The sequence below is a fragment of the Rhinoderma darwinii genome, chromosome 6 (assembly GCF_050947455.1).
Source record: "Rhinoderma darwinii isolate aRhiDar2 chromosome 6, aRhiDar2.hap1, whole genome shotgun sequence".
Lineage (NCBI taxonomy): Eukaryota > Metazoa > Chordata > Amphibia > Anura > Rhinodermatidae > Rhinoderma > Rhinoderma darwinii.
In genome coordinates this window covers 78,224,442-78,250,476 of record NC_134692.1, presented here as the reverse complement: position 1 = coordinate 78,250,476, position 26,035 = coordinate 78,224,442, and the positions used below count along the sequence as shown (strand labels likewise).

The 26,035-nt window shown below is 40.9% G+C and overlaps 1 protein-coding gene across 2 annotated transcripts in view; it reads right to left on the bottom strand.

Moving 5' to 3' along the window:
* TMEFF2 (transmembrane protein with EGF like and two follistatin like domains 2) overlaps positions 1-26,035 on the bottom strand; it is an 810,050-nt gene that overhangs the window by 63,829 nt on the left and 720,186 nt on the right. For both annotated transcript variants that reach the window (XM_075831276.1, XM_075831277.1), the window contains exon 8: positions 14,065-14,188. In XM_075831276.1, coding sequence (XP_075687391.1) covers positions 14,065-14,188 — 124 coding nt within the window. The remainder of the gene's footprint in view (positions 1-14,064; positions 14,189-26,035) is intronic.

Below are 26,035 nucleotides of genomic sequence, written 5' to 3'. Positions count from 1 at the left end.
ATCTTTTTCATAAAATCCAATTTTATAAAATATACTGGGAGTAGGCTAGGCTTGGTAAAGAAGAACATCTTGTATTTTTCTATCAGATTGACTCAGAGAGGTACAGATGTGGCCAAGTTTATCTTGACTGTGATAACTTGCTGGAGCGTGATATCACACAACAAAAGCCATTGAAAAAGTCAACTTAATGCTTCTTTCCACTGTGTATTTAATGCGTTAAAAGTCGAGATAAAGATGGCTATATCTGTAAGCCTAGTATTGTTTTTTTTAACTTCAGACCACTCGTCAATAGATAGATCAACATCCTGTTTAGGCCACTTGGCATGACGACAATTAGTGTAGATTTTCTCTAAAGGCATCAAAACTTTATAAATGCTAGATATACATTTCCTAGGTGGTAGAGTTACAAGGACATTCTCAAGAATCAATCAGTCATGAGATGTACTCCGTTGTATAAGTTCCTAAAGTTCACACTGCGGTGCACGTCTAAGTTGTAAAGATTTGTAAAAATTCCTTTTGGGAATATAAATTCCTTCTGAATACTCTCAAAAACCCTTCAGCCCAGTAGAGGAAAACATCTAATAAAATATATTGCAGCCCATTAATTACCCATCTACCAGGATTACATAGTTTTTTTTTTAGCTCTTTGTAGCTTTTATTATCAAAGATTGGGGAGAATTTTGAAAAACCTTTTAGGCCTGTGATCTTCCTCTTTTCATCTCACTCCATATAAAATAAATAAAGTGTTGAAAGTAACATTTGCATTGAGAAGATAGCCAGGTATTTCCCCTCCTGATCCTATGCCTCAAGAACAGACCAAAGCTACCCCCTTTCTTACATCTCTCATAATCAATAATCTGGCATAATTGGGTGCAGAAAGAGTAATACTTGAAGTGGGGTACACCAAGACCACCCCAGTCTGATCTGGAATAAAGCTTATCAATTTTTATTCCTATTTTATGGCTATGCCATAGAAGTCCAATAAAAAATAATTCTAAGAGTTTTTAACCATATAGGAGCGTTTTGAAAATAAATACAGAAGTTGAGGTAGAACAACCATTTTTAATAAACTTATATGCCCCATAGCCGAAAGTGAAAGACTCTTCCAGATGTTGATTTTGGTTACATAGGTTGAAAAAAGAGACAGGTATATCAAGTTCAACCTTTCTTTATAAATTACCCTTCATTCATTAGTTGATTAATTATAACCCTCAATCCCATTTGTCAGTAAATAATCATCTAGCTTTTTTTAAATGCTGACATAGTATCTACCATCACTACCACTTGGGGTAGGGCATTCCATAGCTTCACCACTCTAACTGTAAAGAACCCTTTTCTATATTGATGTCTGAAATGTCTTTCTTCCACACGCAATGGATGTCTCTTGGTCCTTTGTAGGCAACTTCTTTATATAAGGCATTAGATTGAGTGATATAAATTCTTCAGGATAGGGAGAAATCACAACACCCAGGTATATAAGGGAGACCAGCCTAAGACCATAACTGTTTTCAATCAGTTGGTTATTCATGGGTAGTATGTTAGATTTCAGCCAGTTTACCGAGACGCTAGAGAAGACTTCTAAAGATCAAGAGGTATACACCATGAATAGGAGCAGGTCATCAGCGTATAATAAAATAAATTCAGAGAAACCTTCCCACTCAAAACCAGATATGTGAGAATTGCGCCTTATCAAAAGAGATAAATTACTAAATTAGGCAAAAGGGGAGATAGTGGACAGCCCTGCCCCTTTCCCCCTCTCTAAACAGAAAAGTGATGACCTGGTCCCATTCACAGAAACGCATGCTAATGTGTTTTTTTTGCAGAATCCTAATCCTTTTAATAAAGGATGGGCCAAAGCCAACCCAAGCCAAACTCTGGAACATAAACTCCTATTTGACGCGTTCATCTTCTATTGATAGAATAGGAAAGTTGATAGAGTCTAAGAATTGATCAAGTTCAGAAGCTGAGTAATCTCGATTCTGCATATAACGTGAACTATATCTACAAAAAATATCTAGAATATTGTCGATATCAGTCTTAATATTTCCTGGCACATCCCTAATTCAAAAAAACACAAAACATCCCTAATTCCCAAGATTTCAGTCTTAGGGCCCTATTACACAGCCCAACGAGGGCCGTGTAAACGAGCGCCGCGCTCGTTTGCTTCTTTCACAAGGAGCTATTATCAGTAATGTATGGCGACAAACACTCATTACTCTAATCGCTCGTCTCCATAAATTTATATAATGTCGTCAGCATGTCTCCCTATTTACACAGGGAGATGTGCTGCCAACAACGAAAATATTTTAGGTTGCATAAACGATACAATCACCGATAAACAAGCATTTGCTCGTTCATCGGATGATTGTTGTCCTGTTTACACAGGGCAATTATCGGGAGTGAGCATTTTATGAACGCTTGTTTGACTGATAATTGGCTGGTGTAAAAGGGCCCTTAGTCTGACTTCTCAGCAACCGGGCAAGGAATCTACCATGTTCTAACCATGATACAGGTCCAATATTATATCCTAAAACCTTGCTCTATGCTCCAAAAATTATTTGTATGTTAAATCAACTGATTGAAATATAGACAGATTATTACCAGAGGGATTAGAGATATAATCAAGCTCACTCTGGGCTAGAAGGTCTAAGGGAGCATTCTCATTTTTACATACAGACATTTTAAGACAAATATTGAAGCGAATAAAACGTCCCCTCACATAAATATTTGTTACATTTACACATTGTATAGAATTAAGGGAATAAAAACATATAATTGGCAAATATATTGTTATTCCTAATCATAAATAAAATCTGACTCATCTAAAATATTTGTAATAACTCAAATGAATTTGACTATGAATGTAAAATGGATTTGAATATGAACCCCCCCTTAGAGGAAACAGATGAATAAGCTAGAGAGGCTGTAGCGTCCATGGCCACGGGCCGTCGGGTTTACTCACCTCCCAACGCTCACAGCCATGGATCTGTGAGCGCTGGTCCCCATCTCCTTCCTAGGAGATGCCAGCGCTCACTTCCGCTCCGGTCTGCTGTGTCCCGCAGGATGTGTGTGCACGCTCTTGCCCAGCCTTAAAGGGCCAGCGCACACACAAAGGAAATCGTCATCATCATCAACTGCCACGATTTCCTGGTCTATAAGAAGGCTCCAGGCCTTCTGATCCTTGCCTGAATGTTGTTAGTTTTCCCAGTCTGTCTTGCAAATGGTCACTTAGTGTTTCCCATTCCAGTTGTTACCCGTGCCTGTATCCTGTGCTGTTCTTGTTCCTGTGCCTATTAGTGTCAGAGTCGCCACATCCTGTGTCATCTGCCACGTCCGGAGGAATTTGCCACATCTGGTGCAACCTGCGGCACCTGTGTCATCCGCCACGTTTGGCGTTACCTGCTGCACCCATCTCCATCTGTACCAGAGCTGCGGCCACTGTCTGGACTATCCAGGTACCCTTGTGCGGGACATTGTATTGCTGGTGTTTCCTGTTGTTTGGCCTGCTGCCTCCCCGCTACGGCGGTATGGCCTAGTTGGTCCACTAACCCGCTACGTGACAGAGGCTGATTTTTAGACCATTTTCTTAAAAGATGTGCTATTTGCCAGGATAATAAAAATTTAAGTTATTGTAAGTCAATATACTGTATGTGTATTCCCTGCACACATGATTTAAGAATCTCCAGTCTATAGTGCTACTTTTCAAACTAGATATTTTATCAAATTTGTTATTAAGAACAGAATTGAGATCTCCAGGTATAATTTCCAACTACGCAATCAAGCATTTCCTGGAAAATATCCCATTGGGATTCATATTATATTCAAAAAAATTTCAATACAGATAACTTGATGTTTAAATGGGGTTTTCTAAAACCACTTATTTCCATATTCCCTATTAGGGAATATTAACGTTATAGAGGGGGTCCCCCTCTCAGTACCCCTCTCTAACAGCCAGAATGGAAAACCACCAACAAGAAAACTTCTAGTACTCAGACATACCTGACCTGTATTTAAATGGCTGACATGTAACACTACATTTTCCCTGCAGAGGCTGATAAAAATGTATGTCTGGCTGCAACCTCAAAAGTCTTACCCTTTTGAAGAAGGGCTCTTATAGTGGGACAACCCCTCTAATGATCTTTTAACAAAAATCATAAAACCCAACTTTTTCATGTGTGGTTTGTAAACTAAAATCCATTCTTACCCAGCATCTTTTTAATTCATTTAGCTCTGAATTTGATAAATCTGAGGTCTGAAGGGGCGCTAAATTAGTCTTGATACTCTTTTAAATGTTTTAGGATTGTATATGTACACATAGGATTTAAAATACCTCTAACTTTCCACAGTGTCGCCTTAAATGAGATTAAACTCACCAAGGTATTAAAAAAAATGTTAAAATTGTGTTGCATGCTTTTCAATGTTCGCTCTTGGAGATCCATATATATATATATATATATATATATATATGTATATATATATATGTATATATATATGGATAGTGACACCAGGGGCTCCTCCAGGAGCGGAATCACCGGTAGAGCATCAGCAAATTTTTTTTAGCTAAAGCTATGTCTTATTGGAAAAAAATAACATTTTTCATTTTCACTTCCCAATTCTAATAAAAACTATGGAACACCTGTGGGGTCAAAATGTTCACAACACCCCTAGATTAATTCCTTGTGGGCGCAGTTTACAAAATGGGGTATTTTTGAGGTGTTTCCTTGGTTTTGGTATCACAAGACCTCTTCTAACCTAACAAGGAGCCTAAAATATATTCTAATAAAAAGAAGGCCCCAAAATCCACTTTGCTTTTGAGGCCCGTATTTCAGTCCATTACCACACTAGGGCCACATCTGGGATATTTCTAAAACCTGCAGAATCTGTGCAAAACGAAAAACATCCGAAAAATCGGAAGCAGAACGCCTCCAAACATCTGCCCATTGATTTCAATGGGAAATACGGCGTTCTGTTCCGACGGGCCTTTTTTTTATACGCCCGTTTTTAATAACAGCCGCGTAAAAAAAATGCCCGCGAAAAAGAAGTGCATGTCATTGACTCTATAGAAAAACAGCTCCAAAAAAGACCGTAAAAAACGCAGTGAAAAACGAGAGTTTGCTTAAAAAATGGCTGAAAATCAGGAGCTATTTTCCCTTGAAAACAGCTCCATATTTTCAGACATTTTTTGCTAAGCGTGTGAACATACACTTAGGGGTGTTCCGAATGGGAGTTTTTTTATGCCTCATTTTCCAAAAACGGCACGTAAGAAGACGCCTGCGAAAAAGAAGTGCATGTCACTTCTTGGGATGTTTTTGGAGCCGTTTTTCATTGACTCTATAGAAAAAAACAATCGCGAGTGGCTTAAAAAACATCTGAAAATCAGGAGCTGTTTTCCCTTGAAAACAGCTCCGTATTTTGAGACTTTTTGATTTTGTGTGTGCGCATACCCAAAGTGACACGTCAGATTTGAAAAATGGGGCTCTGTCAGTATGTCCAAAAGTGTCTGTGGAGGGAAGGGATTAAAGAAAAAGTTAGTGGCGAACTCCCTCTGATCGCTTTACAGGGTGTCCCTGTGATATGATCGGTTCATACCTTTTATGGAAGGACAGTCCAGGGTCCATTAAAGGGCCACAGGGCTGTCTGAACATATTTCCTGTTGTTAGGGCATATTTAGATAACCAGGCTAATGTACTAGCATATGGACACAGTTTATGCCACTAATGTTAAAAAAAAATAAAAAAATGTTTTTACATTAAATAATCTTTATTAAATATAAGTCTCAAAACATAAAATAATAAACACATATTTGGTATGTCACACCCTAACAACCTGCACAATAAATGTATTGTATCCATTATGATAATCAGTGTATGCTGTTAAAATATGTAGTGAAAGTGCTTTTTCTTCTGCATTTTTGCAACAAAAAAAAAATATGGATAGAAATTAAACGCTAATGTACCATTGTATGCACTAAAATATGACACATACATAAAGTACAACTTGTCCCGCAAATAACGTTTCATACAGCTATGTTGAACATAAGAGGATGCAAAGAGGAAAAATTAAAAATTGTTCTGCTTCTAAGGGTAGGAACACACAGCGTCTTCAGGGCGGATATGCTGCGTCAAGCTGTACAGCATATCCGCCCTGAAAACCGCAGGGAATGCCATCCGAAAAAATGCACCACATTGTGGTTAGTTTTTCCAACTGAATTTCCACAGCGTAAAGCAGAACCTGAAAAATTAAAAATAAATTTCATACTTACCCCCTCCCTCTTCTCTGTGCATAATCCAGCCTCCTGAGATGACATTGCAGGCCGAACTGGAGAAGAAGCAAGGGACTCTGGGTAAGTGGAAACACTTTTCACTTTTTTTTTCGTACTTGCGATATTAGCGACGGAATTGCGGTGATTCCGCTGCAAATGTCGCAACAGCACCTCATGATTTCAATGCGGAAAACCCGCAATAGAAGAGCTGCGATTCCACAGATTTAATTGACATGCCGCGGCTGAAGAAACCACACCACAGGTCAACTTATGTGTGTTTTTATCAGCCGCTTTTTTCCTCTGTGTGGGGACGAGTGTTGTTAAAGTCTCACACACACTGCTGCTACTGTAATACGCTGCAGATTTTCAGCAATTAATCTGTTGCGGTGTGTTCCTACCCTTCGGGCACAGTTTTTCTGCTCCTTAAGGGATTAATAAGCCTATGTCTGCGCAGAGGGGTTAGTTCCCGCATCCAGACGTACTATTGCGGAGTAGTTCCCGGAGCACACTGTCCTAACAGCTGATACTCCAGCCTTGCCGGTCAGCGGACCATCGCCGCTGATTTCGGCAATTAACCCCATAAATGCGGCGACGGATTGCGGTCGCCGCATTTAAGTGGTTTGAAGCACATCGGCAGCCCCCACGAAGTGATCGTGGGGGCTACCGATGCTTGTCGTGGCAATCGGAGGTCAGACAATGACCTCCGGGTTGCCATGTACGGAAGCCTCGGAGGAGCAGCCTCCTGCCGCTCCTCCGAGACTTCCTGTCAGTGTGACTGTCACGTCACAATGACAGTTGGAGTGCATTACACTACGTGTGTAGTGTAATGTACTCCAGCAGCGATCAAAGCTGCAAGTCTAAGTGTCCCCTAGTGGGACAAGTGAAAAAAGTAAAAAAAAAGATAATAAAAATGTTTTAAAAAAGTGTAAAAATAAAAGTTAGAAGTTATATAAACAAACACTTCATTTTTTTCCTATAATAAGACTTTCATTATAGGAAAAAAATTAACACGTTAAAAAAAGTACACATATCTGGTATTACCGCATTCGTAACGACCCCAACTATAAAACTATAATATTATTTTTCCCGCACGATGGACACGCCAAAAAAAATCAATAAAAAACGACACCAGAATCGCTATTTTTTGGTCACCACCCCTCCAAAAATAGAGAATAAAAAGTGATCAAAAAGTCGCATGTACCCGAAAATAATACCGATAAAAACTACAACCCGTCCCGCAAAAAACAAGCCCTTACACCGCTTTTTTGACTGAAAAATAAAAAAGTTACGGCTCTCAGAATATGGTGACAGAAAATAAATTATTTTATAAAAAAGAGATTTTATTGCGCAAATGCTGCAAAACATAAAAAAAAACTATATACATATGGTATCGCCGTAATCGTACCGACCCGCAGAATAAAATATAATGGTCATTTATAGTGCACGGTGAACGCCGCAAAAATTAAAACTAAAAAACATTGTCAGAAGTGATGGTTTTTGGTCACCTTGCTTGCAAAAAAATTTAATAAAAAGTGATCCAAAAAATTGCATGTACCCCAAAATGGTACCAATGAAAAGTACAGATTGTCCCGCAACAAATAAGCCCTCACCCAGCTCCAGGGGTGAAAAAATAAAGAAGTTCTGGCTCTCAGAATATGGCGATGCAAAATGTGCAGTGTTTTCTAAAAGCGGGTAACATCAGACACCATTTATCAGTGCGACATCGGCCACATATCTATGAATTATTATTTATTTACCCCATTTTTATACCCTCTTATTATGCCCTGATGTTCTCCGCACAGATTACACATGCCCCCACATTATAAACTGAAATACCAGCAAAACCCCAAACAGAAAAACTACCAAGCAAAATCTGCGCTCCAAAAGCAAAATGGCGCTCCCTCCCTTCTGAGCCTTGCAGCGCCCCCAAACAGCAGTTTGTGCCCACATATATGGCATTGCCATAACCGGGAGAACCCACTTAACGTTTTATGAGGTATGTCTTCAGTGGCACAAACTGGGCACAACATATTATGTACTAAAATGGCACATCAGTGCAAAATTGTAATATTCACACCATCCGCTGTGCATTAACCCCTTTGAGCACTATGACTTAATAGCACGTCATGGTGCATGGGTGATGTATGGAGCGGGCTCACGTGCTGAGCCCGCTACATACGCTCCGGGCGTCGGCAGTGCATTACAGCTGACACCCAGGACTAACGGACAGGAACAGCGATCATGCGGTTACAGAAGCCTGTAAGAATAACAATATACTGCAATACATTAGTATCGCAGCATATTGTACCCGCGATCCAATGATCGCTGGTACAAGTCCCCTAAGGGGTCTAATAAAATGTGTAGAAGAATTTAAGTTATTAGTAGTGAGAAAGAAAAAAAAGTAAAAAAAAAACCTTTTTCCATTTTTCTTCAAAAGTAATGTAAAAAAATTAAACAGAATTGATATTGCTACGTCCGTAAAAGGCCGAACTATTACAATATACCATTATGTAACTCGCACGGTGAACACCGTAAAAAACTGAAATAATTTAAACCGCCAAAATCGCTGTAGTTTTCGTTTTTACCGCACGGCGAAAGCTGTAAAAACGAAAACCCCAAAAAATGGAATCAGATTTTTTTCCTATATTCCTATATTTTCCTATTTTTTTTCAGTTTCCCAGTACTTTTTATGGCACTTTAAATGGTCTCAATAGAAACTACAATTCCTCCCGCAAGAAATAAGCTCTCTACTGACGGAAAAAGAAAAAAGTTATGGCTCTTGGAAGGCGGGCAGTGAAAAACGAAAATAGGAAAGCAAAAAATGGATCAGTCCTGAAAGGGTTAATTCATTTCTAATGAAAAAAATGTATGACCACATGTGGGGTATTTCCGTACCCGGGAGAAATAGCTTTACAAAAATTGGTTGTTTATTTCTCCTTTATCCCTTGTGAAAATGAGAAAATTCAACATTTTAGTGGAAAAAAAATGTGATATTAATTTTCTCCGCCTAATTCTAATAAATTCTGCAAAAGACCCGTGGAGTCTAAATGCTCACTGTACCCCTAGAAAAATTCCTTGAGGGGGGTTTCCAAAATGGGGTAACTTGGGGGGCTTCCACTGTTTTGGTCTCTCCAGGGCGTTGCAAAGGCGGCACCGAAAAACCATCCAGCAAAATCCGTGCTCCAAAATCCAAATGGCGCTACTTCCCTTCTGAGCGCTGCCATGGGTCCAATCAACAGTTTATTACCACATATGGGGTATTGCCGTAATCAGGAGAAAATGCTTTACAAATGTTGTGGTTCTTTTTTTCCTTTATTCCTTGTAAAAATTTAAAATTTCTATGCTTTTTCAGAAAAAAAGTTGATTTTCATTTTCACTGCCTAAATCCACAAAATTCTGCAAAAAAATCTGTGTGGTCAAAATGCTAACTATACCCCTAGATAAATTCCTTGAGAGGTGTAGTTTCCAAAATGGGGTCACTTTTGGGGGGTTTCCCCTGTTTTGGTGTCTCCAGGGCGTTGCAAACGCGACATGGAACCGAAAACCAATCCAGCAAAATCCGTGCTCCAAAATCCAAATAGCGCTCCTTCCCTTCTGAGCCCTGCTGTGGGTCCAATCAGCAGTTTATTACCACATATAGGATATTGCTGTAAACAGGAGACATTGCTTTACAAATGTCGGGGTGATTTTCTTCATTATTCCTCGTAAATATTAAAAATTTCTATGTTTTTTTCAGAAAAAAAGTAGATTTTAATTTTTACAGACTAATTCCAATATATTTAGCGAAAAACCTGTGTGGTCAAAATGCTAACTATACCCCTAGAAAAAATCCTTGATAGGTGTGGTTTCCAAACTTGGCTCACTTTTGGAGGGTTTCCCCTGTTTTGGTCCCTCCAGGGGGTTGCAATCGCGACATGGAACCGAAAACCAATCCAGCAAAATCCATGCTCCAAAATCCAAATGGCGCTCCTTCCCTTCTGAGCCTTGCTGTGGCTCCAATCAGTAGTTTATTACCACATATGGGATATTACCGTAATCGGGAGACATTGGTTTACATATGTTGGGGTGCATTTTCTTTATTATTTCTTGTAAATATTACAAATTTCTATTTTTTTTTCAGAAAAAAGTAGATTGTCATTTTTACAGACTAATTCTAATAAATTTAGCGAAAAACCTGTGTGGTTAAAATGCTAACTATACACCTAGATAAATTCCTTGAGGGGTGTAGTTTCCAAAATGGGGTAACTTTTGCGTTGTTTCCACTGTGTTGGCACCACAAGACCTCTTCAAACCTGACAAGGTGCCTAAAATATAGTCTAAAAAAAAGGAGGCCCAAAATCCACTAGGTGCTCCTTTGCTTCTGAGGCCGGTGCTTCAGTCCATTAGCGCACTAGGGCCACATGTGGGATATTTCTAAAAACTGCAGAATCTGGGCAATAAATATAGAGTTGCATTTCTCTGGTAAAACCTTCTTTATTACAAAAAAAAAAATGTATTAGAAATTAATTTATGCAAAAAAAATAAAATTTGTAAATTTCACCTCTACTTTGTTTTCATTCCTATGAAACGCCTAAAGGGTTAAAACACTTTGTGAATGCTGATTCGAATACTTTGAGGTGTGCAGTTTTCAAAATGGGTCGACTTCTGGGTATTTTCTAATATATAAGGCCCTCAAAGCCACCTCAGACTGAACAGGTCCCTGAAAAAATAGCCTTTTGAAATTTTCTTTAAAATAAGAGAAATTGCTGCTAAAGTTCGAAGCCTTGTAACGTCCTAGAAGAATAAAAGGACGTCCAAAAAACGATGCAAACATAAAGTAGACATATGGGAAATGTTAACTAGTAACTATTTTGTGTGGTATTACTATCTGTTTTACAAGCAGATACGTTTAAATTTAGAAAAATGCAAATTTTTGCTAATTTTTTCTAAATTGTGGTGTTTTTCAGAAATAAATACCAAAATTATCGACAACATTTTTTCACTAACATAAAGTACAACATGTCACGAGAAAACAATCTCAGAATCGCTTGGATAGGTAAAAGCATTCCAACGTTATTACCACATAAAGTAACACATGTCAGATTTGAAAAACAATCGGCTGGGTCCTGAAGGCCAAAACAGGCTGGGTCCTGAAGGGGTTAAGGCTTATGCTTGAGGCAGAAAAATAGATGCTGATTTCAAGAGAAAAGAGCATCTGAATTCATACATTTCTGGAGCAGATTTTTGCAGTTTTTGAAGTTTATTTTGAAGCATTTTTCTAGCGTATATTGAGGCGTATTTTCAAAGAACTTTTTGTAGTGTCAATGTTAAATCAGCTTGTTAATGCTTCAAGAAGTGACACATCCCATCTTTTTTAAGGGGGAAATATTTTTACAACTCATTTTTTTAATTCAGCAGCTTAAAACTATGAACAAACACTGTGTATTTCCCATTTAAATCAATGGGAAACTGTTTGCCAGGCATATTTCAAGTCTATTTTGGAGCATAATAAAAGCATTTTTATGCTCCAACTATGTCTGAAAATAAGGTGTGTGAACATAACCTAAGACTTGATTCACGTATCGCATATTTCATGCAAATTTTGGTGCATAGGGATGGTTGCAAAGCATTGAGATTGTAACACAGTAAGTAAGCTGCATAAAATGACAAAGCATAACCGCCCTGGTCCCTGCAGGGAATTCCAGACAAAAATTGTGGTGCATTTTTTCAGTCAAAATGTCCGCTGTGCGATTTCACGCAGCATATTCGCCCTGTGTGAACATAGCCTTAAAAGCTGATATGAGCTATCTGTGTGGATTTCCGTTGCAGATTGTACCCATTGAAAACCCTGGTATAAATAAATGCACATAAAAATAATGATTGCAATTTTTCATAAAAGCTGTTCTAGAAATATCATCGTGCCCAAACTGTAAAAGAAATTTTAATAAAGTAGATTTAACTGACTTTGTCTTGTCTTGTGTAAGCCTCATGTATGAAGAATTTTAGCAAAAAGTGTCAGTGGTGCCCATATAAACCTATCAAAAGATCAAAGATGAAATGGCTGGGTGAGATATTCCTACTTCCCAGGACGCAGCGTTTTGCGTGCGCAAAAGGCACTTAACAGCTGCGTGTGTCATCAGCGTATGATGCGCGGCTGCGAGATTTTCTCGCAGCCGCCATCATTATGACACTCCGTTTGGATGTTTGTAAACAGAAAAGCACGTGGTGCTTTTCTGTTTACATTCAGAGTTTGACAGCTGTTGCACGAATCACGCAGTTCGCACGGAAGTGCTTCTGTGCGGCATGCGTGGTTTTCACGCACCCATTGACTTCAATGGGTGCGTGATGCGCGAACAGCGCACAAAGATAGGACATGTCGTGAGTTTTTTTCAGCGGACTCACGCTGAGCAAAACTCACGGACTGTCTGCATGCCCCCATAGACTAATATAGGTGCGTACGACGCGCGTCGCACGCACGTATATCACGCTCGTGTAAACGAGGCCTCAGGGTGAGGACTCAGAAGGAGCGTTCCTGTCGCCTTTCATATCTGGCTCCTGTCTTTAATAATCCACCAGCGCCTTCTGCATTCACCCTGCTACCTAAGGTGGCTTAACTGCCTAAGGGTATGGTCACACGCACTAATTACGGACGTAATTCGGGCGTTTTTGCCCCAAATTACGTCCGAAAATAGCGCCTCAATAGCGTTGACAAACATCTGCCCATTGAAAGCAATGGGCAGACGTTTGTCTGTTCACACGAGGCGTATATTTACGCGCCGCTGTCAAATGACGCCGCGTAAATAGACGCCCGCGTCAAAGAAGTGACCTGTCACTTCTTTGGCCGTAATTGGAGCCGTTATTCATTGACTCCAATGAATAGCAGCGCCAATTACGTCCGTAATGACGCGGCGTTCAAGCGCCTGCACATGCCGTTACGGCTGAAATTACGGGGATGTTTTCAGGCTGAAACATCCCTGTAATTTCAGCCGTTACGGACGCTGTCGTGTGAACATGCCCTAAAGCCTTTGATGCACTATTCATGTCATTGTGTGTTAAGTGGTCGAAGTGGTACTAAAGTTGCACTTTCAAATTTAGAAATTTCTTTTAATACTATAAAATGGACCAAACATTAAATATTATCCCGTAACATGTCAATATATTTTACTAAACATACGTGAAATGTCCAGTTACAAACATTAGTCTTAACTTGTAGTTCATAAACATTATACTAACACAATTTACCGTAGATACTAGTCTTAGGGTGAGTTCGCACAGAGTTTTTTTGCAGTAAGAAAATCTGCCTCACAATTTAGTTTTCTGCCTGCACGCCGATTTTCGCTGCGTTTTTCGCAGCGTTTTTCACGGCGTTTTTCGCCCGAGGGCATTGAGCGCCGCGGGCATAAAACGCTGCGAAATATGCTTTCTCTGCCTCCCATTGATGTCACTGAGAGCTCAGAGGCTTAAACGCCCGAAGATAGGGCATGTCCCTTCTTTTTCCCGCGGGAAAAAACGCCTCCGCCTCCCATTGAAATCAATGGGAGGCATTTTCGGCCGTTTTTTGACACGTTTTGCGGCACGGTTCCACATAAAAAAACTCATCAAAAAACTCTGTGTGAATTCCCCCTTAAAATCATGCAGTTTTAACACCTAATGACTGAACTACTGAAAAATATTAAGTTTTGGGACTAATTCACAAAGCAGAAATTACTGAACCATAATTTCAATCATCCTGTATTGTAAACCACAAGAGTTTCAGCCTCTTACGGTAATTAAGTTGAAGCTGCTAACAATTTATTAGGCCTCCACAACTTAGTACTTCATACCTGCAATAAGGCTCCAGCATGTTATTAGAATGCTCACATTTGCCATGTTTGCAGAAGCCTTCATATACATCAGAACAGGAAAAATGTACCCCTCTAGCATTTTCTTCTAATTTATTTGCATTCTCTGAAAACAAAAATAGCAGCATTAGCAGGGAGATCATAACATCATAAAAAGACCAACATATTCAATTGTACACTCTTATTGTTAATGTAATCACTACAATTTTACATATGCATACAATATAAAATTAGAAAAGACAGGCATACAGCGGATCCCAGATATTATTTTTATATTTTAACATTATTTATGCTACTTATTGCGGATGCTTTTATGCACAACCGGCCAAGGAGGAGCTGCAGCCTGTCCTAAACTGCTGAAATGATCCATACAGTACTACACTTGTATGGATCATGTACGGTGGCACAATGAATCTCCACAGCTCTCTGTGTGCCACCATATGGCGCCTCTATATTGCACTGTATTATGGATATATTATCCCCTGAAAGCAATGCAGTAGCATCGCTAGGACCTCCATATTATGAAATCCAATGCAGCATGCCACAATTCTTCTTCTGTCAGATTTGTCAGCAACGTATGCAGCTGTAATACACCTGTGTGCATGAGGTCTTGTTGTGTATCCACTAGTCCCAAGGTTTTCACACCAAGGGCTTGTCCACGCGTAACGGAATTGCTGCAGAAAATTTCTGCAGCAATTCCGCAGCAATTCAGTCCACTTTCCGCAGTAGGAATTGACAAGCTGCGATCTGAAAAATACACACCGCAGGTCAATTTCTGGTTAGAAATTTTACGCAGTGTGTGGATGAGATTTGTTAAATCTCACCCACTTTGCGGTTACTGTATTCTGTCCGTATTTTCCATCCGCAATTCCGGACGGGAAATACGCAGCAATTCCGCTACGTGTGGATAAACCCAAAGGCTAAACATTTTTGGATATTAATCCCTTAATGCATTGTCTCATATATGTGCGTGACAAGCATTAAGGAAAAGTATGGAGCACGCTCATGGACTGAGCGCGCTCCATACTGAGTGGGTATCGGCTGTGTGTTACAGCCAACACCTCACTGCAATGGGCGGAATCAAAGATCACTTTGATTCCGCCTGTTTAACCCCTTAGATGCCGTGGTCAATAGCAGCCACGGCATCCAAGGAGTTAGAATGAGGGGGCGGCCCACTCCAACAGCCCATTGCCCCCTCTGGCGACGCGATCGCAGTGTGCCCATGGTTGTTATGGCAACCTGAGGGACTAATGAAGGCCCCCCAGGTCTGCCATCTTTGTGATCCTATGAAGCCCGGCCAGAGGCAGGACTTAATAGCAGCCTGTCACAATCATGATATACTGTAATTCTCTTGGAATAAAGAGAAACCTTTTGCAAATGGTGAGTGCCGTGCTGTCTTCTTTTCTACATGTTGTCATTTGCTGAAACTAACTTCAATACGCACTGAGCACCGCCAGACAAAGGCTGTCGAACCACAGGTCCCAGCGAGCTGAAGCACAGAGTCTGTGACATTGCAAGCTAAGGGCATGCCCCCACGTGGCGGATTTCCTCCGCAACTGTCCGCATCAATGCCGCACCTAATCCGGGTTGCGGATTACGGCTGCGGATCTGCCCAAAATGTGCAGTAAATTGATGGGACTAGCTGCTGCGGACTGCGGAAAAAGTGCTTCCCTTCTCTCTATCAGTGCAGGATAGAGAGAAGGGACAGCACTTTCCCTAGTGAAAGTAAACGAATTTCATACTTACCGGCCGTTGTCTTGGTGACGCGTCCCTCTTTCGGCATCCAGCCCGACCTCCCTGGATGACGCGGCAGTCCATGTGACCGCTGCAGCCTGTGATTGGCTGCAGCCGTCACTTAGACTGAAACGTCATCCTGGGAAGCTGGACTGGAGACAGAAGCAGGGAGTTCTCGGTAAGTATGAACTTCTATTTTTTTACAGGTTGCTGTATATTGGGATCGGTAGTCACTGTCCAGGGTGCAGAAACAGTTACTGCCGATCGCTTAACTCTTTCAGCACCCTGGACAGTGACTATTTACTGACGTCTCCTAGCAACGCTCCCGTAATTCCGAGAGCCCCATTGACTTCCTCAGTCTGGCTGTAGACCTAGAAATACATAGGTCCAGCCAGAATGAAGAAATGTCATGTTAAAAAAGCAAGACGCATCCGCAGCACACATAACATGTGCATGACAGCTGCGGACTTCATTGCGGAATTTAGAATCTCCATTGAAGTCAATGGAGAAATTCCGCCATGAGTCCGCAACCAGTCCGCCACTGCTCCGCAACAGACAGAGCATGCTGTGGACACCAAATTCCGCTCCGCAGCCTATGCTCCACAGCGGAATTTTACGCATCGTCTAAACGAACACTTCTAAATTTAAGTGGAAGTCAATGGAGAAACGGCTCCGCTGCGGATTAACGCTGCGGAGTGTCCGCAGCGGAATTCAAGTGAAATTCCGCCACGTGTGAACCCAGCCTAAGGCAGTGCCAACCATTTTTCATTTCCACATGTTGCACAATATACTGTAATACATTACTATTGCAACATATAGTCCGATGATCGCTGGTTCAAGTTCCCTATGGGCACTTATAAAAATAACTAAAACACAGTTAAATAAAAAAAAATAATGTGCAAAAAAAATGAAAATAAATGAAAAGTAAAAAAAATCAGTAAAGGATCAGTAAAATTCCAAATTATTGCAATATAATGTTATTTAACCCACACAGTGAACGCTGTAAAAAAATAAAATATGTTTTTAGATCACCATAGCTTCCCAAAAGAATGGAATAAAAAGTTACCAAAAAGTCGCATGTGCCCCAAAATGGTACCAATAACAACTACAGCTTACCCCGCAAAGAATAAGCCCTCAAATTGCTTGCCAAAAAAAATAACTTATGGCTCTCAAATTTTTTTTTAATAAATCTTTTTTTCTTTGTAAAAGTGGTAAAAAGAAAATATATACATTTTGGATTGCTGTAATCATATAAACCCGTAGATTAAAGTTGACATGTCATTTTTTACCGCACACTGAACGCCGTAAAAATGAAACACAAAAAATGGAAGAATTGCTTTTTTTCACATTTCACCACACAAATAATTTTTTTCAGTTTCCCAGTACATTATATGGTACAATAAATTGTGCCATGAAAAACTACAACTCATCCTGCAAAAAACAAGCCCTCATATGGCTGTGTCGACGGAAAAATATAAAAATGATGGCTTTTGGAAGGTGGGAAGGAAAATTTGCCTGGTTATTAAAGGGTAACCAAACTTTCATAGTGACATGCCAGAAGTTTTGAACGGTAGGGCATTGAACACTGAGACCCCCACCGATCGCTTAAAAGAAGCGGTAGAAGCGCTCGGGTTAGCACTGAGCCGCTTAGTTTCTCATCACCTTTTTTCGGGAAAGCTTTTCAGTTGGTGTACATGCTCAAAGACTATTGAGTCCGTAAACCGTTACCTCGGCTTTCCGAGAAAAGCTGATCAGAAACCAAGCGGCTCAGCACTCACTTGAGTTCTTCTGCCAATTCGTTTTAGAAATCGGTGGGGTTCTCAGTGCTCAGAGCCCTAACGATCAAAACTTCTGATATGACATGTTAGAAGTTTTTTGAAAGTTTAGTTACACTTTAAGGCAAGGATCGGGAACATCCGGCACGCGGGCCGTATAAGGCCGGCGAGATCATTTGTTCCAGCCCGACTTAACTCAGGCCGCGCAGCCGCCGCGTCATTCGCTACTTGGTGAGAGACGGAGACAAGTATCGCGGCAGTGGCGGTCTGAGTGAGATCGGTTCATGCCGGCCCAAGAGTGGAACAGTCCGTCACCTGATCTGAGTCAGTGACGTGAGGTCAGATGACTGGACTGATCCACTCTTAAGCTGGCACGCACTGACCTCCTCACTCAGACCGCCGTGAATGACAGTACTTGGCTCCATCTGCCCTCCTCCTGCTCCTGACCTAAAATTTAGAAACTTGGCTGAGGCCTAAATGTAGAAATTTAGCTGTAATGTAGACATAGGATAGGACCTATCTTAGGGGGGATTCACACGAACGTGATTTGCGTCCGTGCAGCCCGCATGGTTTTCACGCGGGTCGCACAGACCTATGCAAGTCTATGGGGCAGTGCAGACTGTCCGTGAGTTTTGCGCAGCGTTAGTCCGCTGCGTAAAAGTCGCGACATGTTCGTTATTTTGCGTTTTTCGCGCATCACGCACCCATTGAAGACAATGGGTGCGTGAAAATCACGCATGCCCCACGGAAGCACTTCCGTGGGACGCGCGTTATTCGCGCAACACCAGTAAAAGAATGAACGTAAACAGAAAAGCACCACGTGCTTTTCTGTTTACAAACATCCAAACGGAGTGTCATATTGATGGCGGCTGCACGAAAAGCACGCAGCCGCGCATCCATATGAACAGGGCACACGGAGCTGTCAAGTGCCTTTTGCGCACGCAAAACGCAGCATATTTTGCGCGCGCAAAAACGTCACGTTCGTCTGAATCAGCCCTTAAAAGAATGAAATGAGTTCAGATGACTTAAAGTTTTTTTTTTCATCAAGGACATTTATGAAATATCCATAGGATATGTCATAAATGTCATATAGATGCGAGTCCCACCTCTGGGACCCGCACCTATCTTCAGAACGGAACCCCCCGGGTCTACCTTTTTGTGCTCCGGCTGACTCGTGTGATTTCCGACCATGAAAAATAAAACATTATAATATTAACTAGATGAGGGCATTGACTGCACCATTGCAGACTCTTCACTTTTTATTCCTAAGGAAACCCAATATTACTATTGCCATCTGTATAGAATGTTTGTTCTGCGCTTTTGTCCACATTTTATCTTTTGTTTTCACATATTCCTTCTATTTCCCCAAACGGTCATGCCCCTTTCTGCAGAAAAGCAGCCCCACAGCATAAAGCTAGCACTGCAACAGGCCTTATTCACACGAACGTGTTATACGTCCGTGCTACGCGCGTGAAAATGAATGGGGCCGTTCAGACTGTCAGTGAATTTCACGCAGCGTATGTGCGCTGCGTGAAACTCATGACATGTCCTATATTTGGCCGTGTTTCGCACAGCACGCCCCATTGAAGTCAATGGGTGCGTGCAATTCGCAATGCGCGCTCCAGTAGTAAAATAAATTAATGAAAACAGAAAAGTACCACATGCTTTGTAAACATAAAACCAAAGTGTCATCATGTTATCACGCAGCCGCGCACCATATGCTGATGACACACGGAACTTTTGCGCGCGAAAAATGCTGCGTTTTTTGTGCACGCAAAACGGACATGTCCGTGTGAATAAGGCCTCACTGTAAGGCCTTACTCACACTAACGTGTCCGTTTTTCACACATAAAACACGAAGCGTTTTTCTTGCTTTGCAGTCCCATGTGACATCCATGTATGGTGCGCGTCTGCGTTTCTTACACGCGTATGTCATCCGTATGTCACACGTTTTTTTTACGTCAGCTAAAAAAACTGAAGGAGGTGTTTTTTTCCCCCCTCATCATTTCTTCAGCAACTGTTGCATGAATCACGAACAGCACACGGATTGACGCCCGGGTGCCGTCCATTTTTTCACGCACTTATTGACTTCAATGGGCTGCGTGGTGCATACAAACGCACAAAAATAGGACATGCAGTGAGTTTCACGCAATGGACACAACGCATGTCTTAATAGCCCCATTGATTTTCATAGGTCCGTGTGGTATCCGTGAAATAAACAGCACACGGACGTGGGATACGCTCGTGTGAAAATGGCCTCAGTATTGTAAATTTGAGATGCAGAGAGTGTTTTGATTTGTGCCAAATCTATTTCCTAGAACGTATGGCAGGAAGTCTTGTCCTGATCTTTTCTGACCAACAAACCTTTTCCCACATGGCAAAGGCGTCACTTTCATGCTTTTTACCAATCTAAGAAGTGCTTTGATATGATTGCGTTTTTTTTAATAATGGCTTCTTTTCACCTTCTCATAGAGGCCTGCGTTATGCAGAGCTTTTGATATGATTGACTTTATTATTAGCTACCGAACTTTGTTGCTGCTTCAAAGTAGTTGTTAGCCTCTCAGTGACCCTCACAAGGCTCCCACATGATTGTACATAGAGTTTTGGGAGACAGTACATTTGATCTGATGTAGCTTCCAAATTACTTCAACAACAGTGCCTGATGGACACAATCTAAACACTTGGAAACGTAATTCTCTTTTTCTAATTCCTCTTGTGAATTGTTCTCTAGTTTGATATGTGCAGTCAATACAATGTAAACAATGGAAAAAAAATTCTTCTGGCTGCTATGGCTACGTCCAATGAAATATATATGTGTGTGTGTGTGTGTGTGTGTGTGTGTGTGTGTGTGTATATACACATTATACAGTATATTTATTATTAATACTTTTTATGTAGGGTACCTAACCAGTTAGGGATAGTAACCCTGATTGCTGGGGGCTGTGTTATGGCCATAACATTGTTTTGGGCACCTGAGAACCTTCAATTAAGTAATGACCCCCCTTTTTCTCTTTATCTGCACCCCTGTTTTTTACATATGGTTTAGCCTCTCTACCCAGCCTTTCAGGAAATTGACCCCTCCCATACTTGGTGAGGTCCAGGAGGCTTTGTTGTTCCACCCGTCCCATTTTTGTATGTTCTCGCTAACATGGGTTTTCAATGGGAATTGGCTTTGTACTTTTTTCTTCCCTATTTGCTGTTATTTACTGATTTGCCTTGATCCTTTTTAAGTCACAGTTGCCATTAAATCTTTGGTCTACGCATAGTGAAGCTTGGAAACGGATTTGTTTGCTGGGAGTTCAGCGACCAGCATACCGCTTCCAAGTTTGAAGAATTTTGAGTATGCATATATTGAAGCTCTTTGAAAAATATTGATGGTTGAATTCTGATGGTAAAATAAAGCTGTGACTGACCCCACCCTCCCTCCCAGCCTATTTCAGGAGTAGGCCAAAGGTGCAAAAGTTAGTTTACCATAGGATGGTTACTTCTCACAAAAGTCTAGGAAAATGTGTAGGCTTCATGAAAGTAATATATTCTATGTGTATATTAACCCCTTCCAACTTTGGCTACTTTTGACCTTCCTGACAGAGCCTCATTTTTTAAATCTGACATGTTTCACTATATGTGGTAATAACTACAGAATGTTTTTACCTATCCAAGCGATTCTGAGATTGTTTTCTTGTGACACATTGAATTTTAGGGTACTGGCAAAATATGATCAATACATTCAGTATTTAATTGTGAAAAACACCAACATTTTGCGAAAAATTGCAAAACTTTTTTCTAAATTTAAGGGTATGTTCACACGAGGGCGTCCGTAACGGCTGAAATTACGGGGATGTTTCAGCCTGAAAACATCCCCGTAATTTCAGCCGTACCGGCATGTGCAGGCGCTTGAACGCCGCGTCAATTACGGCCGTAATTAGCGCTGCTATTCATTGGAGTCAATGAATAGCGGCTCCAATTACGGCCAAAGAAGTGACAGGTCACTTCTTCTACGCGGGCGTCTATTTACGCGCCGTCATTTGACAGCGGCGCGTAAATATACGCCTCGTGTGAACAGACAAACGTCTGCCCATTGCTTTCAATGGGCAGATGTTTGTCAGCGCTATTGAGGCGCTATTTTCGGGCGTAATTCGGGGCAAAAACGCCCGATTTACGTCCGTAAATAGGCCGTGTGAACATACCCTAAATGTATCTGCTTGCAAGACAGGCAGTTATACCACACAAAATTGTTGCTAATTAACACCCCGCATATGCCTACTTTAGATTGGCATAGTTTTTTGAACATCCTTTTAATTTTTCTAGGACGTTTCAAAGCTTAGAACTTTAACAGCAATTTCTCACATTTTCAAGAAAATTTCAAAAGGGGCCAGTTCAGTTGTGAAGTGGCTTTGAGGGCCTTATATATTAGAAACCCCCAATAAGTCACCCCATTTTAAAAACTTTACCCCTCAAAGTAGTCAAAACAGCATTTAGAAAGTTTCTTAACCATTTCAACATTTCACAGGAATGAAAGCAAAGTAGAGGTATTCATTTTTAATCCATTTTTTTTTTTTGCACACAGAACGTTTTACCAGAGAAAAGCAACTCAATATTTATTGGTAAGTTTCTGCAGTTTTAAAAAATATCACACATGTGGCCCTAGTGTGCTTATGAACTGAAGCAGAGGGCCTCAGAGGCAACACTACACCCCACAAGGAAATTATCTAGGGGTATAGTGAACATTTTGACCCCACAGGTTTATTGCAAAAATTATTGGAATTAGGCCATGAAAATTAAAATCTACATTTTTTAAACTCAAATGTTAGTTTAGCTAATTTTTTCTAATTTCCACAAGGACTGAAGGAGAAAAATCACTGCAACATTTGTAAAGCAATTTCTCCCGAGTAACATAATACCCCACATGTGGTCATAAATAGATGTTTGGACACACAGTAGGGCTCAGAAGGGAAGGAGTGATATTTGGCTTTTGGAGTGCAGATTTCGCTGGATTGGTTTCTGGGCGCTATGTCGCATTTGCAAAGCCACTGTGGGACCAAAACAATGGAAAACCCCCAGAAGTGACACCATTTTGGAAAATACATCCCTGAAGGTATTCACCTTGGGGTGTAGTGAGCATGTTAACCCCGCAGGTGTTTTAAAGAAATTAGTGTGCACTCGATGTTGCAGAGTGAAAATGGGATTTTTTTACCATAGATATGCCAATATGTGGTGCCCAGCTTGTGCCACCATAGCAGGACAGCTCTCTAATTATTATGCTGTGTTTCCCGGTTTTAGAATCACCCTACATGTGGCCCTAAGCTTTTGCCTGGACGATCGATAGGGATCAGGATTGCAAGAGTACCATGCAAAATTGAGGCCTAATTTGGCGATTTATAAAGTATTGGTTCACAATTGCAGAGGCTCTGATGTGAAATAAACCCCTGAGAAGTGACCCCATTATGGAAACTGCACCCCTCAAGGCATTTATTAAGCGGTGTAGTGAGCATTTTCATCCCGCAGGTCTTTTCCATAAATGATTGCAGTGCGGATGGTGCAAAGTAAAAATTAAAATTTTTCCCTAGATATGCCCTTTCAGTGGCAAATATGATGTGCCCAGCTTGTACCACTGGAGACACACACCCCAAAAGTTGTTAAAAGGGTTCTCTCGGGCATGGCGATGCCATATATGTGGAAGTAAACAGCTGTTTGGGCACAGTGTAGGGCTCAGAATTGAGGGAGCTTTTGGAGCGTGGATTTTGCTTGGTAGTAGTTTTGTTTGGAGTTTTACTGGTATTTCAGCTTATAATGTGGGGGTACATCAGGTGGTATGATAATAAGGGGAAAAAAACAAATAAAATAATCCATAGATGTGTGTTAGGGTATGTTCACACAGGCTATTTTCAGCCGTTTTTTGGGCCGTAAACTCCACAAAAAATGGCAAAAAATGCAGGGGCTGATCGCCTCTAAACATCTGCCCATTGATTTCAACAATAAAACAGTGTTCCGCTCCCACAGGGCGCTTTTTAAAAATGGCCACGTAAAAACAAACGACTCATAAAATGAAGTACATGTCACTTCTTGAGCCGTTTTTGGAACCGTCATTAGAAAACAGCTCCAGAAACAGCCGTAAAAAACGCAGAAAAACACTAGTTGCTTAAAGAGGCTCTGTCACCATATTTTGCAACCCCTATCTGCTATTGCAGCAGATAGGCGCTGCAATGTAGATTACAGTAACGTTTTTATTTTTAAAAAACGAGCATTTTTGGCCAAGTTATGACCATTTTCGTATTTATGCAAATGAGGCTTGCAAAAGTACAACTGGGCGTGTTGAAAAGTAAAAGTACAACTGGGCGTGTATTATGTGCGTACATCGGGGCGTGTTTACTACTTTTACTAGCTGGGCGTTGTGTATAGAAGTATCATCCACTTCTCTTCACAACGCCCAGCTTCTGGCAGTGCAGCACTGTGACGTCACTCACAGGTCCTGCATCGTGTCGGCACCAGAGGCTACAGATGATTCTGCAGCAGCATCGGCGTTTGCAGGTAAGTCGATGTAGCTACTTACCTGCAAATGCTGATGCTGCTGCAGAATCAAGTGTAGCCTCTGGTGCCGACACGATGCAGGACCTGTGAGTGACGTCACAGTGCTGCACTGCCAGAAGCTGGGCGTTGTGAAGAGAAGTGGATGATACTTCTATACACAACGCCCAGCTAGTAATAGTAGTAAACACGCCCCGATGTACGCACATAATACACGCCCAGTTGTACTTTTACTTTTCAACACGCCCAGTTGTACTTTTGCAAGCCTCATTTGCATAAATACGAAAATGGTCATAACTTGGCCAAAAATGCTGGTTTTTTAAAAATAAAAACGTTACTGTAATCTACATTGCAGCGCCTATCTGCTGCAATAGCAGATAGGGGCTGCAAAATCTGGTGACAGAGCCTCTTTAAAAATTGCTGAAAAGAAGGAGCTGTTTTCCCTTGAAAAAAGCTCCATTTTTTCCAGACGTTTTTTGTTAAGCGTGTGAACATAGACCAGCTCTGTCACCAGTTTATAAGCGCCCTATCTCCTACCTAATCTGCTAGGCGCTGTAATGTAGTTAACAACAGTGTTTTTTATTTTGATAAATGATAATTTTTGAGCAAGTTATGAACAATTTTAGATCTATGCTAATTAGTTCTTAATAATCAACTGGGCGTTTTTTTTACTTTTTACCAAGTGGGCGTTGTAAAGAGAAGTGTATGACGATGACTAATCAGTGTCATAAACCCTCTCCATATTCATGTTTAGCTTGTGCCACTGCACAGCATGATCTCGCAATGGAAGAGTCAACAGACATCACCTCAAGCCGTGCCAGTACGTTTTTCCGAATCTGCAGAGGCTCAAGGCGATGTCTGTTGACTCTTCCATCGCTCCGGTGAATGACCTGTGGAAGGAAGTCCCGTCACTGCGTGATCTGGGACATGAATGAAGAGAAGTGTATGATGCTGATTGGTCAGTCAAACAAAAATGGACAAGGAGGCAGCACTTCCAAAAATATAATAGCCTTTAATCACCCATGCAACGTTTCAGTCCACCAGGACTTTTCTCAAGCATAGTGAACACATCAAAATACAAGTATTTATGGACTCACAGAGTCAATTAACAATAAAGCAGTGATCAAGTAAAAAACATTAAATACGTGTATAAAATATTACAAATAGTTCAATCTCAAGTTACAGACATGAATAAGGATGAGAAATGTGTGTATACATACAATTTAATCAGGGACTGGTACAGACAATAGGCAGTCCAAATGTAAACAGTGGATTAACTGTTGATTAATCACCCAGGTGTATGTATTAAAAATAATTACGTACTGTCATCTGTAGAAAGCGGAAGGACGTACTCCTTGTGTGGTTTTGGCGTCCCTGTATCTAAACTGCGTATGTCCCACATGTGAGTGAGAGACATGTCTAATCAGTCAGTGTATGCCGAATCCCCGCAAGATTACTCTATGTAATTCCCGCGCATGCGCAGTCGGTCACTAACTCTCGCGGCGGCCATCTTGGAAGATGGCAAGAGGATAATCAAAGTGTTGGCAACTCATTATCCCTGATTGGCTACAAAGCCACAACCAAGGAAAACACACTAAAGGGTCAATTTCACACTATAAAGTAAAAGAGGAGGGGGATACAGGGAAGGAAAGAACAATGGGAACATAAATAAGTCCCACCACTGCACTATATGACTGTAAATCAAAAGATGCTGCATATAATCTGATGTGTTAACATCCAGGTAGATGCACCGATTAATGTGAAAATCTAATCATATCCTTATGTATCAATATAATATAGAAATATTGTCCCCAAATACTTTTTTGTTAATAAATAACAATAGAATAGTATAAATACACGTGTATCCAAAATACTGTCCCACTTTCAAGAGGAAAAACACACGAGTTATGGACCAAGCA